This window comes from Hyaena hyaena, unplaced genomic scaffold (assembly GCF_003009895.1).
Source record: "Hyaena hyaena isolate Hyena2069 unplaced genomic scaffold, ASM300989v1 scaffold_82, whole genome shotgun sequence".
Taxonomy (NCBI): domain Eukaryota; kingdom Metazoa; phylum Chordata; class Mammalia; order Carnivora; family Hyaenidae; genus Hyaena; species Hyaena hyaena.
In genome coordinates this window covers 3,243,132-3,263,685 of record NW_024080713.1, presented here as the reverse complement: position 1 = coordinate 3,263,685, position 20,554 = coordinate 3,243,132, and the positions used below count along the sequence as shown (strand labels likewise).

The 20,554-nt window shown below is 46.2% G+C and overlaps 1 protein-coding gene across 1 annotated transcript in view; it reads right to left on the bottom strand.

The window, feature by feature from the left end:
• Positions 1-8,207: 8,207 nt before the first annotated feature.
• Positions 8,208-20,554, bottom strand: part of TMEM178B (transmembrane protein 178B) — a 360,790-nt gene continuing 348,443 nt past the window's right edge. Inside the window, exon 4 of the mRNA XM_039233996.1 lies at positions 8,208-17,806. Within this exon, the coding sequence (XP_039089927.1) occupies positions 17,556-17,806 (251 nt within the window). The 3' untranslated portion in view covers positions 8,208-17,555. The remainder of the gene's footprint in view (positions 17,807-20,554) is intronic.

Sequence of the window (20,554 nt, the reverse complement as noted above, 5' to 3'; positions counted from 1 at the left end):
ATATGTTACTGGTGATTCTCTTCTTTGGGTGGTGGAATGCAGAGGATTCCCCCTTGCTTCTTGTCTCCTCTTCCTCCTCCTCCTTCCTCTCCTTTCCTTCTTCCTCTCCCCTCTCCGTGTATATGTGTGTGTGTGTGCGCGCGCGCGCGCGCGCGCACGCGCGGGCGCACACGCATTTTCCTTATTTTCCCCAACGAAAATATTTTTTTAAGGTCAGACTCATTTGGTTCTTTTAATTAAAGTTTTAGTGTGGCTGAGATGGCATATCAAATTTTTTCCTCTAAGATGGCAAAAAGCCATTGTGTATTTTAGTTTCAGAATATTCTTCGGTATCAGAGGAACTGCGTTATTCTAGAAGAAAATGCAGATGCCAGGATATGCAATATTCAACAAGATGAATCCACACTTGGCCTTCAAAATAGCTAAGGATAGATTTTATTTTTGCTTAGTCCTAAATGAAGCTCATTCCTTCAACATTTAAAACTTATATTAAAAGGCAGACCTCTAGGGGCTAGAAACCAAATTCTTAAGCTTGGATAACTAGAGTACTTTCTGAAGGCCATTTTGTTTTTATGACCATTTGGTTCAGAATTAATGAGAACTACTTTGCATAGACATCATTTATATTCTAAAGCAATACCTTTAGGGGATTCTTCCACTTACCTTGTAGATATAGATGATCAAAGTTGGGTTTTTTGTTGTTGTTGTTGTTGTTGTTGTTGTTCTCAACACATTCCTGTTCTAGCCTATGAACCTCAGAGATAATTATCTTTTCAGCCGACAATTTTAGAACATTTATCAGGCTATTAAAACCACCAGTTATAATGGTAAACACTCAAGGAATTTGGAGACTGTTGGAAAGATTAAGAAAACCAGCTACTGCGATTCCTTTGGAGGGAAGGGGTACACAGAACAGGGAAAGCACTGGGTCTTCATTGAACCCTTGCATTTTTACATCTTTCGAAACATTTCTTCTTTCATCTCAAACAGAGAGGATCCTTCTTGTGAATGAGATCCTGAGAAGGCAACTGATGACTATGTATAAAATTTTAGACAGGTCTTGGGGTCCCCAGGTGGTTTTAAACCACTAAAATGATTTATGATCTCTGAGGATATAATACTGGAATCACACTGTCTTTAGCAGACAGACAGCTGTGTGGACGGGGACGGAGAGTGAAGACCTGTGTTGGCCTGGGATCCTTGGAGCCAGGTGTGCTAACTCCATTTAAAAATACCTTTGAGGGGCGCCTGGGTGGCTCAGTCAGTTAAGCGTCCGACTTCGGCTCACATCATGACTCACGGTTCATGTGTTCGAGCCCCCCATCAGACTCTGTGCTGACAGCCAGCTCAGAGCCTGGAGCCTGCTTCGGATTCTGTGTCTCCCTCTCTCTCTGACCATCCCCTGCTCATGTTGTCTCTCTCTCTCAGAAATAAATAAAACATTTAAAAAAATTTTTAAAAATATAAAATACCTTTTGAATGCCCATCTCAGTGGTTTATTCTCAGTATAGTGTGGTTAGGAGGAGACAGATGAAGAACTAATTTTCCCTGGGCCTCTCTGATCTATAGGAAAAACAAAAACAAGCAAAAATAGAGCCAAAGGTGGGCCCAGTTCCTAAGAGGTTGGGCTATGGGGAGACGAAGCATGGAAAGTGGCTCGTCAATATCACAGCACGTGGAAGGTCTTACTTGAGTCCCACAGTTGTGGGAATGGTCGCAGCGTGGTGAATAAAGCTGCATGGATTCAACTTGGCACAGATTCTGTTAGTTCCCCCACCCTCACATTGCTCCTCCCCTTACTGAATGTTTCTGAAATTTGATCCAAGAACAACAGTGCATGTGTGTCCCTGCAACTCAGGTGGCCTCATTAAGGTCACACCCCCATCACTTCCATCCCCCTTCCCTGATTTTTCCCCAAAGAACTCACCATATCGACGATTACTTAGTTTATCATCTATATTACTATTTACTATATTATGCCATCTGTCTCCCCCCAACCCCCCGTGCTATACCGTGATCTAGCTCCCTGAGGGCACCCTTTCCGTCTGTTTCATTCACCGCTCAATCACCGTGACCCAGGACTATGCCCGACACAAAATATGTGCTTGAAACACAGTTCCCCCACTCCCCAGTGATCCTGATGCACTTTCAAATTTGAGGAAAATGGTTACTGCCTCTTTCAGAACTGATCTGCTGTGCATCTGAAGTGATATTTCATTTTTATTTACAGTATTTATGAATTGATTTAACTTATAAGTAGCAATGTTTTTGTCTTTGTTTGTGGTTTTGTTTCGTTTTGTTTTTTGCTTGCTTTTGTTTTTCCTGTAGTTCAGAGGACAGGGGAAAATTAGTTCTTCTGTCTTATATGGCACATTGCCAAAACTTAAGGAGAAGCATAGGGAAACAAGAGAGGAAAAGCTAAGGAGAACCGCCCCCTCCCCGCCAAGGTAAAACCCCTTGTTCCACGTAGGCTCAGAGAACACAGAGAAGACTGGTGTCAAGAGGCAAGAGCCTGGTCCCAGCTTTGTCTCCAACTGTAGCTCATTCGTCAACCCTTCTGCACCTTGTCTCTGCCCAGGGAGAAGCTGAGAGCCAGGATGGGCATTATCCTTTGGGTTTTTCACACCCCACAGGTGGGCTCCTGGACCCTGGGAAGGGCAGTTACTGTCTTTGCTCTGCACAGAACACCAGGGTATTCAGGGTCTCAGGGCTCAGCGAGGCAGGGACAGACCACTCCAGTCAGCTGGGAAGTGGGAGAAATCGTACCAATCTAATAGAATTAAAGATTAAATGAGAGCACACAAAAAAGTGCCTGGCAGAAAGTAAATTCTTTTTTGTCTTCTTTTATTTTGAGAAAGAGAGACTGGGGGAGGGGCAGAAATAAAGGGCAGAAATCTTAAGCAGGCTCAGCCCAGAGCCCAACGTGGGGCTCGAATGAATGACCATGAGATCATGACCTGAGCAGAACTCAAGAGTCAGAAGTTCAACCAACTCAGCTACCCAGGCGCCCTGAAAGTAAATTCTTATGAGGAGGCGCCTGGGTGCCTCAGTCAACTAAGCGTCTGACTTCAGCTCAGGTCATGATCTCACGGTTCGTGGGTTCCAGCCCTGCGTTGGGCTCTGTGCTGACAGCTCAGAGCCTGGAGCCTGCTTTAGGTTCTGTGTCTCCCTCTCTCTCTGCCCCTCTCTGGATTGCATTCTGTCTTTCTCTCTGTCTCTGTCTCTGTCTCTCTCTCAAAAAAACAAAAACAAAAACAAAACAAAATATTAAATAAGTGAGCATATGACTATTAGCTGGTTCCGAGAGTGGCACATACATTACACTGCCTTTTCTTTCCGTGCCTTACAAATGGATCTCACAGGCCTGTGAGCAGCAAACTTTGTAGTTAGAAGAACATTTATTTGTTTAGGGAAAATAAACAATTATAAAAAAACAACACCCTTATTCCAAACCTCCGTGATAAGAAGGACTCTGAAGACAAACACCAAAAACTCTTCTCAGTGTCTTTCACCTCAAGGGGAGGGGTTCCCGAGGCAGGGTGCAGAGAAAACCGAGAGGGGTCACTACAGTCCCAGCCGCTGGCCGGGGGCAGAACTGGGGATCTCATGGCTCTAGGGGCGGCAGCCTGGCATGGGAAGGTCAGGCCACAGCCAGCGATGCCAATGGATGCTCATGGAGATGGACCTTCCCATTTCCCCCACACAACAGGAGCTCCCATCAACTTCATTGCAACATTCTGCAGAAAACTCTTTCCATTACCCTCTTTCCCATGGCTCTGTCCTCACGTGTAGCCCCACAGTCATACCTTCCGCTCAGGTCTCATTAGCCAGTGGGACTTCACATAGGCCACTTCAAATTTGGAATGTTGAATACTAAGTACATACATAGTACCTACTGTATGTCAAGCACTGTTTTAAGTACACGGCAAGGATTAACCCATTTTATCCTCACAATAATGCTACAAGGTAGGTATTGGTACCATTCTCATCTTTTGAGGGGAAAATTGAGGCATGCAGAGGCTAATATCCTGTCTGAGGTTACACCACTGGTAGGTGGTACCACATTTGAACGCAGGGCAGACTTTGTGCCATCCGCTTCACAAAGAACACAAAAGAAGGAACATAGGCTTCTAATCCTCATTCTTCAGATCTACTTGGTCTCATGGTCCAGGCTTTCTCAGGAAGAGGCGACGGCAAATGCCTCCCCCTTGGGCCACCCCAAGCCTGCTCTCCCATGGTGGCTGAAAACCACACGGTCTTACGCACACCTGCTCGGACACAGCTGCTTAGGGTGTCAGCGTAGCCTGACACCTGCTTATTGGGAGGAAAAAAACCCCCAATAATTGGCCCCCTTCCTCTGGTGCTTATCCCAAGAACCAGGGTCGAATCCAGGAGGAAGGATCTTTCTTGGGATGTAGGTTAACAATGATACCTGTTCCGATGTGGCTTGAAACCTCACCCTGGGACTAATTTTTTTCATTGTCTTTTGAAATCCTCCTGTGAACTCTATCCTAGATCAAAGGTATTAACAGAAATGGTGAAAACAACTTTCACATCACGTAGCAAGGGTAAGCGAATGCTCCAGACCAGTGCGTCCAAATCACCAGGAGATCCTGTTAAACTGAAGATTTTGATTCTGTGGATCTGGGATTAAACTGAAGATTTGGCGTTTCTAGCAAGATCCCAGGTGATGCCGGTAGAGTGGCAAGGTTCTAGAGTATTTCCTAGGAAAGGAAGGCCTCCACAAAGGGAAAGAGCCCTTTTAATACCAGATTTTCCTCCTCTCCTGATTTAAAAATATTTCAAAGGATGATTTTATTGCACTAGCCGTATGCCTACATAGGAGTTGTATGGACTAAACAGTGATTGAATACAATACGTGTGAGCTTGCACCTAAATGATCAATGCGTTCACTGTCCGCGGGAGTTTGGGGTGGTGACTGCGTGGGGTACCTGTGGGACTCTCATGTCACCCAAATCTCCTGGAAGGTAAGACATGGGGCCTGCTTAAGAATGAGAGTGCAAAGTGCAGGGGTGAGGGGTGGCTGACAGGCACTGAGTGACCCTCTGGGCCAGGCATCTCCTTTGGGTCCCTCGTTTTGTGAAGTGGTCTGGGAGGTAGGTGTCAGGGTGCCCAGTTACGTACCTACAAGGACACAGGCTGAGGGGGCCAGTGACACAACTTGTATGTAGAAGGACTCAAATTCAGATCAGTTCAAAGACTCGAGCTCTTGTGTTCCCTCCCCTGCCCCTCCACACGGCCCCTTGTGAAGGGTGCATAGAGCCGTTTGAAGAGGCTGGATGGGAAGGACAGCAAGTCCAAAGAGCTTCAGCAAGTGACCTGCAAAGGGTAGGACGAAGCTTTTCTATAGACGGTCAAGGGGCAAGGGAAGGGATCTAGAAGATGTGGAGAGGAGCTTTGTTCGCATGGAGAGGACTATGTTCTGTCTGATCTGATGTATCACACAGCTTAGCGTATGTACGATAAAGGGTTGACACAGCAGGTCTGGGTTGTCCAAACCCTGCACTTTCCAAAGAAGGAATATTCTGCTTGATGAGTGTGTCTTGGTTCACCTTGGCCGTGGTTCACCTTACCTAGTTCACCTAGGGCCGTGCTGGGTGGTTTATGCTAACATTGTGATTTACGGTGGAGGCTTTGTCCAGGGCATGTCAGTTTGACCTCAGGAGGGGTTGGAAGCTGCTCAAATAAGGTCAGCTGTATGAGCCCTTGATGTCTACATGACCGACCTCACCCAAATCCCTGGACACGAAGGCTTGGGTGAGCTTCCCTGACTGGTGATACTCCTTCTGTTACACAGCATCGCTGGGAGAATTAAGTGTCATCTGTGTAGATCCCCTGGGAGAGGACAACTGGGGGCTCGTGTCCATTCTCTCCTGAACTCTGCCCTATGTGCCTTTTCCCTTTCTGTCTCCTTTCAGTGTTATAGACAATAACCCTGAGTGTAGCAGCTTTTCTGAGAGCCCATTTAACAAATCATTGAATCTGAGGGTGGACCTGAGGACCCCCAATAACACTTACTTCAAGAAGGATTTGACACCAGTACTGAGGACCAACTTGAGAGGGTGGATGGGAGAAGACTTCAGTTTGGTCAGGTCAGTATTTACTGAACACTTAGCTCACACAAGGCACTACTAGTCACTGGGACATGAAAATGAGTTAAGTCAGGATCCCTGCTCCTCAGGACAACCCAGTTCCTGAGGAGACCCCAAAGAAAACACCAACCTTCTGGAAGCACTAGATGCCATGAGAGACGCACACCAATGTGCCACGGGGGTTCCGGGGAGGGCACTTGGCAGGCTGGGTGTTCAGGAAAGGAAGGCTTCCTGGAGGAGAGTGTCCCTCCATGGACCACCCTGGATATTTGGCGGACTGGGTCACAGTTCCTGGAGCTGCCTTTCTCCATATACAGCTCTCACTGTGGGGGCTTGCATGCCTGGAGGTACAGGTGTGAGATGTGGGTGTGAGGTGTGAGGTGCGGGGTGAGAGGGAGTAGGTGTGTTCCCCACATACCCAGCAGACTGCATAATTCATCAGACACAGAAATCAAAGCTGTGCTTCATTGGAAAAAGGAGAACCAGGCCATTCATCTCTTTGTGGCTTACCCCAGGCTGTCTACGGTGCACCCAGGCATCATGCCTGAGAGAGCTGCTGGTGCCCTCACCCACCCCTCAGGTGGGAGTGCTACAACACACATCCATAGGACCTGGAGGGAGCATTAGCCCTCCCCTCCCCCTCTCTACCTTGGCTGCAACAGAAATTCATTAACTCCACGTGCTTTCCCTTGAAGGACCAAGGCTGAAAGGCTTTACTCGTTTCTTAACCTCAGTGGGGTTTCCATTCTCACTCTCTCCCAAAGGACATGACTACCAAGGAGGGGAGGGGGCCCTTGGGATTCTAGTCTCCCATTTCTTCCAAGTTTTTCTCTACTTATAGCCCTTCCCCCACCCATTCTGTAAGGCACTTACCTTTGACCTCTACTTACTTTTGAACTGTTCTACTGCTTATTTCCATTACCTCCAAGATGATGATGATGATAATTCTTGGTCTTTTTCTCTCGTTTTTAAATTCCACTGCCTATATTAGTTTTCCTTTTTCAGATCAAATCTATGCAGGTCTTCCGTACAATGGCCAGCATTGTGCCCTCTTTCGACAGAGCTACCAGCCATGGTGCTCATCGCTATTGTGAAGATTATACACGAACCTCCGTCAGATGCACCACGAAGATGGAGCAGTGTACCTCTCATTCAGGGGTCCCACCTCTCATGGGCATGTGCCCTTTTTTGTCCGCCCAGCATTCTATGCCTCTTCCTATGTTTGGGGAATTGTCGGATCTTGGTGGAAGGCAGAGAGAGAAGTAAGAGGTTCTAGGCTTGTTTTCCTGACACCCTCGGATGGTGTGCTTGCCTGGGATTTGGACTCTGGGGCTACCGCCTGTAAGGAGGAGGGACCTGGGAATTCATCCTGGTGGGGGTGGTGGCAAAGGCAGCCATCTGGTCTCCAGGGTCCAACAGAAGCATGGGTGAGGGTCTGGATTCGCCTGGGGTGTGATTCTGCCTATCTCGTGGCTTCTGCCTGCCTGTGCCATGGGCTTCTAGCTACCCAAGCATCTCAGTAAATTACTTTCCCACTTGTACCAGATGGAGCCAGTTTCTTGTGCTTAACACGAGCGATGTTGACTGACACATAATGCCCTTTAACAATCACGTGCGTCCTATCATCTTTCTTTCCTAGCTGTCTTCCCCAGGCATGAGCTGGAAACTTTTAAGAGGTACATGGGTGGGTGGGAACTGTGATCCTATGGGAAGGACAAGGTAGTGAAGACTGAACGAGAAATTTCTCTAGGCTTAGGGGTTAGAATGTAACCAGTAATTCCAGCATCTTATAAAGCTTTTTTCAAAAAGTTACTAAATGCCAGCGATAGGAAAAAAAGAACAATAGTTTCCTTCTTGCTCTCTTCTGAATTGCAATCCACTTCTCCACTCTCACCCAACTCTAAAAGCATGGACCTTTGGCTTACACATGCTTGAAATGTTTATTATCTATTTCTTCCAGGATTCCTCTCCCGTCTGTTATCTATAGAAGAGTTGTTCTATTTGTTTTTTTCTATACAAAACCTGAGGGGAAAAACATGGCTCTCCACCAAATACCGCGACATCTTCCTCCTCTCCCCAAGCAGACACAATTACTTAAAACACACAACATGATCTTCTTTATTTAATTGTTTAATCAGTTTACATTCCACAACTGACAGGTTATTTATTTTTATTTTTTTTCCATGAACAAGTCATTTAATTACCAGACACTTTTTTTTCTTCAATCGATGGAAATACGAGATTTCTGCCAATTCGAAAAAGAAAATTGCAAGATGCAGTCAGTGTCCATGAGGTCCCCAAATGCTCTCTGCTTCCTCAGTCCTTGCAAAGTCACAGGAACCTGGCAATTTCCCTTTTCATCCCCCCTCCCACTTCCCTGTTAAATTCACCTCTCTGGATAGCACAATGGTTTCAAGATCTGGTTTGGATCACCTTTCCTGTAATTAATTCATTATGAGAAGGAACAGACAGTACAATAGATCTGATAAGATGTTGCATTCTTGTTAAGATTAAACAACACATTTATTCACATCGTATCAGAACAAATTAACATAATATTTAATCTTATTTTAGCACCAATAACCGCAGGAATGGCTACCTCCTAGGGCAGAGGTGGTGTTGGAATCCTGCAGTACACACCACTCCTTGTCTAACCAATCAGAAAGCACTATGCAAATTAAAGGTAAATTTATATAAATTTATATTGACCAAGCAATAATCTGGGGGACCACAAACACTCTCAAGGGGTTTGAGAGTCTTGCCGGCTATGGTCCCTATCTAATGACCATATATAAAACATACTCACCAAATCAGCTTATTTTCTTTCGCTTGGTAACAAAGGGCTCAGAATGTTGTATTTTAAATGAGTTAATCCTTGTCATACTGGCTCTTTGAAATGCTTTGAGAATGCCCAGGGGTCGCTGGCATGCATTTGATTCTGTTCTCTATGCTAAGATCTTGCAACTTATCTTCCTCCCCAACCACCTCCACCCCAAACAAAAGAGGTTTCTTCACTTCTAAGGAAGGTCTCTAGTCAGGAAGGACAGGGAGGCGATGGTGGAGTCCCAGTGCAAAGGACAGAACCTGTCACCTCCTAGAAAACCCAGTCTTGCCTATCCGTGGTCACTACTCTCTCTAGCACATCCCCTTTTAGCATTTGACATTAATTTACAAATGTAAGGAAAAGAAGGGATTGAAAAAAAAAAAAACAGCGCCAGATATCAGTGAGATGTTATTAGCAGGTGACTGGACTAGATGACAAAATGGTGTAGAGACCATTATTCTTGACCAAGAGGAGGCGGCTTGTCTGGCCCCATCTCCACTGTAAGATAAAGGGCATGTGGATAAGGGATAAGTTGATGCTCGGGTAGCTGAAGAAAGTGAACTTCTCTGGCCTCAAGAACTTTGACAGGTCATTGGCACCATGCACAGGGGCAGCACTGATACCCCGTGGAGTAGATGTGACATGTATTTGACAAGCAGTAATCCTCTCCTCTGATTAAGCGGGTGAAGCAGAATTTCAGGGGCCACCATGGCAGCTTGGCCATCACTGCTGTGCTCTCTACTCAGGGCCAACGCCAACCTCTGGCTTCTGTCAGCTGGGAGATCTGAGTGACTCATGGGGGAGGGGGTCCCTTTAGTCTCTTAACAAAGAGCCTAAATCTTTGCTGTCCTATATGGTAGCCATATGCCACGTGTGGCTGTTGAGCACTGGAAACGTGGATGGTCAGAACTGAGATATTTTCTGAGAATAAAATTCACGTTGGATTTCAAAGACTTCATTGAAAGACAAGGGTGGTAGAATATTTCAGTAATTTTTTTATATCGTGTTAATAGTTTTGATATGTTGGGTTGAAATGTGTTAAAATTAATTTTACCTGTTTGTTTAGACTTTTTAAAATGGGGTTAATAGGATATTTAAAATAGCCTATGTGGCTTACACTGGTTGGACAGCACTGGTCTAAATTGCCTTCCTGAAGCCAGTCCCAGAGTGATGATGAGTGATGATCACTATGGACAGTCGGAAAGGAGGAAGGTTTGGATTGAAGGTGCCATGGATGGAGGGTTAAGTTAAGCTTGGCAGAACCCCTCCATCCCCCTAAGCACCTCATCTTCTCAGTCTTAGGGGAGGCAGTTCCTTGTGCTATAGGGTTACCCATTCCCCACCCTTCTTTCCTACTTCCCCTTACTTCATGGTGCCCTGTCTTTGAGGGATCCTTCTCCATTGCCATGCTGAGGATACTCTGGGGATTCTGCCATTTTCCCTTCCAAAATTTTTATCTTCCCTTCACGGCCAACTCCCATGTGCCGCCCACTGCCCTTACCCCACCCTGCAGCAGTACTTTCTTCAGTGTGATTTGGCGGCATCCCACAGCCAGCCTCCCCGCTTTTGACATCACAAGCCATGTCTGTATAGTGAGTCAGAGATTACAAAGCCATTATAGGCACCGTCTCCTCTGATATGCTTCTCGTACCAAAATTCAGTCAGTAAGGACAGTCAAATGAGATTGGCAAAGTGGGCGGGAAAAGGCATCTGAGAACAAAAAGGTAGATTGAAGGCTTTGGACTGGAGCACAAACTGGCTGTTAGTTTGAGGTTACTTTCTGAGGAGTGAGGGGGGGGTAAGAGTAACAGGGAGGAAAACTCTCCAAATGTACCTTCATGCGGGAAGCACACACCCACATGGGCTCGAAGCCTTTGAGAATAGCAGCAGAATGGCCAAGGAGACTTGGTGCCCCAGGAGCTCTCTGGTCCTGGTTTGGTTGAGAGGACACAGAGACAGTGAGGTAATGAGACTCGCCTGAGGCGCCGAGTCAGCCAGTGACAAAGCTACAAATGCAAACCCAGGATCAGGTCTTTGTGTTGACCTTTGTGATGACCTCCACCCTTCAGACTTAGATGACTTGCTCTTTACTTTCTGGAAAATAGATTTTACTTTAAAGGCAAAAAGCTTTAGAACAGAGGGTCCCAAGCAGACACTAGTGACTGTCAGAGAAACAACCAGAAACAAACAAACAAACAAAAAACCCAAAAAACCTTCTGTGCCAACGGCTTTCCTCCCTTCAAATCCCACCAGAGTCAGGATTTTAGGGCAGTCTCTACATAAAGTCCTCCAAAAACTGAGGGCTACATCAATGCATTTGTTTCATCTCAATTCCCTCCCCTTTATTTTCAGTTTCCACTTTTATTTGTACATTTTTACAGAAAGTCTTGGATCTAAAACAGTCACAACCATGGACGGAAGCGGGAAAGGAATCTGAGCATGAGTGAGTGAACATCCACTCCAACACAGCCACACCAACACATTCAGGCTTGAAAGGGTCTCCAGGCGACCAGGGAAAGAAGGGAAAGGCTTGGCTTGAGGGAGTAATGAGAGACAGGAGAGAGGGACACAGAGTTCCAACACCCAGTCCTTGGAAATGAAGGACAGGACTGTCATTGCTGAACCTGGCGTCTGTCAAAGTGAGGCCAGCCCCCATGTTTGTGGTTTTCTGCCTCTCAATAGTGAACAAGCACCCCTATAGTTAGGTAGTTCCCCCATTCCTGGTTGGGCTCTATAACTAGAGTGAGCAAGGCCTTGGACTTCCCTTAGAGAGGGCCTCCCTATAGCTCTGAAGTCAGATCTCCTGCAAAGCAGAAAAGGTGCAAACCCTTTTGGAATTGCATTCTTGTTTAGAACCTAGGATTCAGTCTTTCCCAAAACAGGATCATGCCCAGAACACCTCCGAGGGAGTGCGCCATATCCACTCTCATTCCCAAGAGAACCCATATGCTTTTGATGAAGCCATCTGCTTCACCAACTGACAAGAGAAAGAAGATTCGAGTTCTTTGAAATTTGTTCCCATCTTAAACTTAAAAGGCCATTAAAATGCTTCAGAACCTGATCAGCTCCCATCACTAGTTCATGTACAGCTACAAATGATGTTTGCAGGAAAGAAAAAAAGAAAGAAAGAAAAAGCATTGACCCTGTGCCTTGGTTAATAGTTAACTGTTTGAGCTCATATATGCTATTTGCTCCATATGGTTTACTTATTCCATCACCTCTGGGAATAATCGAGAGGGATTGAGTGCCTTTTGCAAAATTGGCTTTGGACAAAAGGAAGGAAGCCTGAGAATGGGTAAATTAAGGAGCCAACCTCTGTGAGGGACCTGAATGATGGAAGAGAATCCCATGTGCTGAACCCGGATAGGGATGGTCCTGTTTGGTGGCCACAATGACCTCACACTCTCGATTGTCCTTTGAGCAACGAGGCCCATGCACCATGTACGTGGAAGAATTCCATGCACTGGGGGCTCTGATGCTGCAGGATCATTTGAATAGTGCGTAATTTATACGGCACGTCATGTCTGCAAATCACTTCACAACTGTTTTGTCGCCCTTAATATACCATGAGGTAAAGTGTTATCACTATCCTCATTTTGTGGATGAGGAAGTTCAAGTATGGAGAAGACACAGTGCCCAGAGTTGCAAATCATTTTAGTGCAGAGCTGAAATGAACTTTACAGTAACTGTATTAGAGAAGTGTAGCTTAATTAGTGAGTTACTCTGGCTTCCATGCTCTTACACCTACAATTAGATTGAGATAGCACTTAAAAAAAGAAGAAGAAAAGAAAAAAGGAAAGAAAGTAGGAATCTTTTCCCTCTGTTCCACCCATCCCTGAGCTCTGGCATTGACCTTTTATGAAAGTCTCTTTGCCATCTTTGGGGGCTCAGGGCCCTGTTCTTCTCTTGTAATGAACACAGGGTCAATCCCATGCAGACCAGTGTGGTTTGGCAGCCTTGGACTACACTCCTAGCCCCAAATGTCAACCCCAGACAATCACTGGCCATGTAGGTACTGAGGCTGGGGCCATCATGATGCCTCGAGTGATGGAATTATAAACAATCCTTTAATCTTTTTGATACTTCTTCTAATTTGCTATTATTCAGAAAAAACAATCCAAAAGCCAATAATAACATAATCTGAGAACTAACAATAATGTTTAAGAAACATTTTGCACCATGGTGGCAAAGAGTGCAAACACAGCCCGCCAAGTTGACTGCTTTGAGACACCAGAATCTTTTGTGTCCAGCAGCTCAGGGGGGACTTGTTTAAAGACCTGTCCCCTTACTCTGCTGGATACCAACTAGAAGATAGCACAAAACCCAACCTGGCTGATATGCACCAATGACTTCTAAATATGGTGAAATCACCTCTATGATTCATCATATTTCCCTGGAAAGAGCTGGATTGGTCCCCTGGGATGGTTGGCCCCTGGGGGAGGAGAACATTTTCAGAAAAGCAGCCTCCCTTTAGCTGCCAGAAGCGACCAAGCAACCCACACAAACCACACCAAAGATGACCAGAGGGCATCTTCTTCCCACTCCTTCCCCTTAGATACTTAAAAACCAGTTAATTAATGCTCCCAGAATAAGCCAGGTGAAGATAGAGTCCATTTTAAATGCCTCTGGGTGATGTACTTGATTTCATTACTCTGAGTCTGACTCAGGTGGGCAGCTTTAGGGACCTAAGCAGCACATCTCCTATTGAATCAGAACAACTACACACAGTTCATTTTACACCTTTTATCATGACCGTGGATGCGTGGTAAGAGGTAGGGCCCATACTCAAGAGTTTCAGGGTATCGTCTTCCCTAATCAAAGGGAAGGCAAGCACTGTTTGTGGAACAGCACACCCCAACAAGGCATATGCCAGAATGGGCTCCGAATGCGACATACGGACGTGTGAACAAGGAAAGCTTTGTCTTGATCTGGTGATGTTGAGTCTTCGTGACTTTGTGATCCCTGAAGCTAAAAGGATGTAATTGTTGAAAGGCTAAGGCTTTCAGGAGGATTGAAGCTGGAATAGGCAGCTTTAAAAATGTTTTCTATTTCAATGCTGGGAAGCCACAGACCTCCTTCTGAAGCCTACAGCCACAACCAACGAGGAAGGGATTTGCTTGGAGAGTAGCCTCTCCAGAGACACATTCCTTGACTATTTTAATTGATCAACTATTTTAAGTTGATGCAGAAGGAAAGTGGAAAGAAACCAAAGCTCCCAAAATGGGGAGAGAAAGAAATAGAACCTCCTTCCAGGCAGACGCCTCATTTTCCTGAATCCCCGCTCTTATAGGGTAAGGAAGGAAATGAAAGCTGAAATGGGACCCATGCTTAAAGCTGATTCACATGGAGCTCAAAATACATACCTGGTCATAGACCTTGCATGCATACCTGTAAGGAATCCGAGCTTCAGCTGAGGTCAGGGCTGGGACTTTCATGAAGCTGCTGACCCTACATCCCATCAATAGGTTGGGTTCTACCTTGATTTGGAGTTAGTGGAGGCACCCTTTCCTTCTTCCTCTCCCTCTCTTCCCTTCTTCAGTCACGCCACAGCCTCAGTAATAGCATGGGGGCGGTGGGTTCTAACTTGGATCCCTATGCTGGAGGAATCGAACCCCCCACCCCCACCCCCAGCCTGCCCTGGGCAGGATTTGCCATCTGTATGGGGCTTTATTGGCCCCAACCAGGCCCAGGCCCCAGAGTATCTCTGTGCCTATCTGGCCTCGCTACCAAAGAAGCAGCTCAAAGCCTCAGTTCTACTGATGGTAAGTGAAGCCCAGGTGGTTTACCTCTTTCTTAGGAGCCTCCTAACATTTCAGGAAGGCTTCAAAGGGACACAATAAGCTGTATTAAGGGTAGACCACAAAGATTAGTAGCTGGAAAGAGTGGATGATCCATTTATGGCAAGCACGGGATAAAAAAAGAAGGTATAAATAGTCACAGGTCAGTGAGGCAGTGTCCTCAAACACAGCTACTCAAGAAAAGTTTAAATGACTGACAGCAAGTGGTCCCTTGTAGAATTTCTTTCTCCATTTTCCTGCACCTGGGAAACAGCTGGAATTTGAGTCTGGTCACAGACAGGCCCTCTGCCCTGAAAAGATGCTCGTGGACACCTGCCTCTCCCTGCTCGGCAGAGCCCACTCAGGATGCTTGGAAGGAAGACACGAAGCCTCTCAATCTGGGATGCTTCTCACTTCTCCCTCAAGCCCTCATGTGCCTGTCATTTAAGGGGGAAATCTAACTTTTCAAGAAAAAAAATTTAATTCTGTATATGATGGAAAAGTTAGGTTTTGAAAATGATTTCCCTTCTCTCAGAATTAATCCTTTATTTTAAAAAAATCCTTCCAAGCCCAATTGGAAGAGAATAGCATTTCCTGCTCCACATCTCACCCCTCATCTCTCAGTACACCCATACAAGGGGCACGCACACATGAGACCTTTTGCAGAAGCTGACCAGTGTCGCCGTGAAGGAAGCCTTGAGTAGCACACCCACACCCATGTCCAGGTACATATTGACACAAACATACAGAAAATGCACCAGAGAGCTACACATATACAGAGACCCACATTCAGGCCCATTCATACACATGGGATGTCCTAACTGGATGTGAATTACACACACACACACACAGAGTCAAAAAGAGCAGATGAGGGGACAGGCAGGACTCATAGCCTGGCGGATGGAAGAGGGAGAGGTGGTTAGTAGGTGAAGAGAAGTGGGGACTGGTAGAAGATAGATCAGAAGACAGGTCGATGAAAGAGGTACATGGGTGGGAAGGAAGGCTGTTGAGCTGCTGGCAATGTGCCCAAAGAATATGTATTTATTAGGCAACTGAATTCTCAGCTACATGGTTGACCCATGACTGTATAGCTCGGGGATTCACTTTGCCTCCCTGGGGCTGCTCGGCCCCAGCAGGGTCACTGAGGTGACTGTCAGCTGCTCCTGCCCACTCTTCCTGGCAGACTCTTGTCCCTACAGCTTCCGCGACTGTGGCTGACTTTGTAGGTCATCAACACCTGCAGGACCAGTTTGCTCGAATGAGCCTGAGACATTGGGCTGGACTGATGCCACCTCTGTTTGGGGGATAGCCACTAAGACGGCTATTTGGGGATGCATGGCCTTGAATATCAAGAGGGAAAGGAAGAAGATGGAAAGAGTCAAGAGTTCTCCATTAATTTACATAATATCATACAATCTTGAGCCCACGGGACATGGAGATGCTCTCTCTGCATGTGACCCATTTTCTTTCATCTGTACAGAGGTCGCCCCTAGGAGAGGGGTGGATGTCCAGTGACAAAGGACAGCTTCCACGACGGGGAGTGAGGGTCTGGTTTGGTATACGTACTTGTGCAACAGCAACAGAGGCAATGTTCCTTCTCCCTCCTGAACGGTGTTCCCCCTCTTCTCTCATGGCTTTTGTGCCCAGCTTTGTCTTGAACTTCCGGATTTAGAGGACTTAATCCCGTAGCATCCCAGAACTGTGATGTGAAGGACCACCGGGCCCTCTGCCCAGTGATTTTGTTCTCAGTTCTGCTCTCTGGGAATTTCAGCTGCACTACAAATAATAGAAAAATGCAACACAAACAAAACCCCACACTCGGAAAACATCCACCACACGTACACACTCCAGGGATCTGAAGCTACAGAATAATGGGCACCCATGTTGGCCTGCCCCTCATTATTCCTCCTAGGGCTCGGGACTCCGCCCTGGGCCATGAGACCACCACAAACGATAGAGACAACAGTCATAATGAAGTATTTCCATTGTAAAAGGTGAAAAGGAAAAAAGGAAACCACCAAAAGTAATCACACACACACACACACACACACACACACACACACACACATCACAGCATTACTCCAAGGCTCCAATCTGCCCAGGGAGTGCAGGTGGGGTCAGGGACAGGGCGGCCTCTTGTTTAACTGGATGTAAGGCAGCTGGAAGGTAAGAATGGGTTTTCTGAACATCCACTGAAGTGTCCTTTTATTGATGTGGATCTTGCCTCTCAGCACGTTGTTCTCTCCCCCTTCCCACCTCTGTAACTTTGTCCAAGAGTTTGGCAACAATGAGAAAACTTCCTTCTCAGTCTGTTTTCTCTTCCACTTGTTGTGTGTTGCTGGTGGGCCAGGAAGGGAATCAGAACAGGAAGATCAGGAGAAGTGGTTCTGCAAATGACCTCAAAGATGTGGTTACATTCTATGAACTAAGGGCTTTGTTTCTCTGCAACATGATCGGTGCTGGGGTGGTGTCCTCGCTGCTGGCCCAAAGGATGGGACCTCCTTCTCTACATCCATGCCGCTTCAGACCACTGGCACTGTCCCTTCCCAGCCCACCACCCCATCCTCGTGAGTGATGGGGTCAGGACGCTATCACGAGTGGTGATGTTCGCTCTGTCTTCAAGAAACCGTGGAGCCAAAAGTTAAGAAGTGATGGAAGAGCCACGTGATGGGAATGCTTTCCCCATCTCGGTGATGAGGCAACACAAAGTCCGACGAGATGCGGGTGCCTGAGTGAACTCAACTCTACCTTGGCACTGGCATCATCTTGAGTTAGTTTTGTTTTATATATGTATATTATATATATATTTATATATATATATATATATGTATGGGTTTGTTTTTAGCACACTGTCCCATTCTCGGGTCTGGATTTAGGGCAGTTGGTCCTCGGGACAGGTTGGACAGAAGGGGCCAAGGTACAGAAGAATCCCGAGATTAGTGTGAGGCCCAGGCCCCCCCACGCACAGAACATGGACCATCCGTATCCATGGCTGATGTCATCGGGGAGTCCATACAGGTAGCGTGGGTAGCGTGACAGCTCAAAGTTGATTCCAGCCACACAGGTGCACAGTGATATGATGCAGAAGGTTCCTGGAGGGAAAGGGAAGGAACATGGGGTGGGGTGAGGGAGGGGGAAAGGGGAGAGGGACGTGGACAGAGGGGGAGAGAGAAAGAGAGACGTGAGGTTGACAGCATTTTTCAATTTTCTTGAGTAGGAAAGATGAGAAGATGCAGGCACAAGCCACCGGTGAACAAGATCAATAGCTGGAAAAATTCATGGAGCGGAGAAAAGCGTAAAGAGATCATGGCTTCCTCACTTTCCAATAATTTCCCAGTCTTGGAAAATCCTGGGAAGTCTCACCTGTGGGAAAACACTTAAATGAGTATCGCAATAGAGTTTCGAGACAGGTAGGGTATAGTGAGGCAAAGGAGTATTCAATTCATTTTTCTAAAGCACTGAAAATTCACTGTCTTTCTTGGGAGACACAGAAACTGCCCTCCCCCCAGTTTGCTACTTATTTAAAGAGAAAAACAACCTCTATTCTTTCCTATATAAAATATTCTTATACAACATTGGGTTTTCCTTTAATCCACTTGCCGACAAGTCGTCCCAATGCTGGGAACCCTTTTCCTCTTCCTGTAAGACAGCATTTCCCAACGTTGGGACACTGACCCTATGAGATATCCCTTTACGAAGCAGCAGCAAAGTCTCTGGGAAACTCTGTATGTGACTTCTCACCATGAAGATTTATAACCCATGGCAGCACAGGTGTATGCATCCAACCTAGTCTTATGAGTATATGACAAAATTATTTAATGATGGGAACTCGTCTTTTAAAAAAATTACTCATATTAACCTTCAATGAGAAGGCTACTACAAGAGACAGAATGTTATAAAAATGTATAGAATTATAAACCCATTTATAACCACTGGAGGTATGTAGTATACCCAAAATGAGTTCAAGAGCTTTTTTTGGGGCATGTGGCGGGGTGGGGGGGGTGCAGAGCTTAGTTGGGTAAGCGGTTAAGTGTCTGACTCTTGGTTTTGACACAGGTCATGATCTCCCAGTTTGTGAGTTCGATCCCTGCATCAGGCTCTGGGCTGCCAGTGCAGAGCCTGCTTGGGGTTCTCTCCCTCTTCTTCTCCCCGATTCTCTCTCTCTTTCTCACTCTCAAAATAAAGTTAATAAAAAAAGGTTTTCTCAATATTGGCTGTGTCTCACGTTTCTTCTGTCAGCACTGAGATGACAGCAATGGCCAGGGACATTTGAGAAGGCTGGGCTGGGTCAGTAGAAGGAAAAAAAGGGAGAAGCATATTTTTAGGGCGTGGAAACAAGAGAAAGCCATTATATTTATATTTATTATGAGACCTCTTGCTTCCTGATGGCCAAGTTTCCTTAAGATTCAACCTTATTTCCTCCAGGCCTCAGACCCATGACCTTGGGATAATTTCAGTGGTCATAGTGGCAGTCGCTGTACTTAACCTTTATTGAGCGTGTGTGTAAGGAACTGTGTTGAGTGTTTAACATGTATGGAAACTATAATTCTCTAAATAAATCTATGCAGTAGGTTATATTATTATCCCTATTTTGTCTCTATACCTGTTTGATGGAAGAAATTGAGGCTCAGAAAGGTTAAGCCATCTGTCTAAAATCACACAGCTAGTAACTGGGGAGCCAGGCGATAAGCTGAGGCAGGCTAATTCCCGAGTCTGTGGTCTTATCTTCTGTGCTAAGACATGTGTTGTACAAGATGGGTCCCTCCTCTTGTGCATGTGGGTTCACTCAGTCTGGGACAGGGTAGCCTGGAGTCTTGGGTGGCTTGGTAGCTGGAGTCTGCTGGGCCCTACCCCAGAGTTTCTGGTGAGTAGGTCTGGGTGGGGCCTGAGAATTTAGATTTTTAACAAGCTCTTGGCTGTGACTGATGCTGCTGGTCCGGTGAGTTTGGAACCACTAAGTTAAGAAAAAGTTTCCTTAGAGAAAGATGAAACTTAATAGTCCAATGTTCAGATAACAGAGAAAAAAATACAAATGGGCAATAAATGTGAAAAATCAAAGACTTGGAAGATAAAAACATAGTAACAGAAGATAATCAAATTAGCGGCATTTGGGTTTTTATTTGGTTTTTAAGGAGTATTTCCGAAACTAGGGAGGGAGCAGCAAAATGGTCCATCCCATAGACTCTAGGGGAAAGGTAAGCTGGTGTTTCCTTACAGGAAAGTGATCCTCAAAATATTCATACGTTTGACCTAGTGACTTCATTCTAGATTAAGAAAGGAATCCCACCTGGGAACAAAGATTTAAATACAAAGATGTGCACGTGGCGAAGGGTGGCGCTGGGACACCGCAGCTGGAGGAAGAGCTGGTGTGAACCCCAGATCCGTGGTGAAAACTGAGAGGTCTGAGCTGAGTGAAAGAAGGTGTTGGGGCACTCTGGTGGCTCGGATCTGCGTTCCCAAAGACCACTAAGGAGCCCTGCTACAAGGATGCGGAAGACGGGAGGTGGGGGCCGACATGGAGGGAGGAGGGCGCGGTGAATACCTATTCAGCGAACACTCCTTGAGGCCAAGGAAAGTCAGGGAGAATCTGGGCTCAGGTGCCCCAGAAATAAAATGTATGCACAGGTGTGCCCGTGCCGTGTTTCCGTGTATGCATACGTGAATGCGCCTGTATTTGCGCACAGTGTGTGTATGGGATGGTGCACACGTGTGCACGTGTAGTGACAGCCACTATGCACACACACGTATGGCACCATCATTACCTGCTAGAGCAGGGGTCCCACACTTCAGGGCGTTACCAAAGCAACACAGTCTCTCCTGCTGAGCACTGGGGTTCGGAT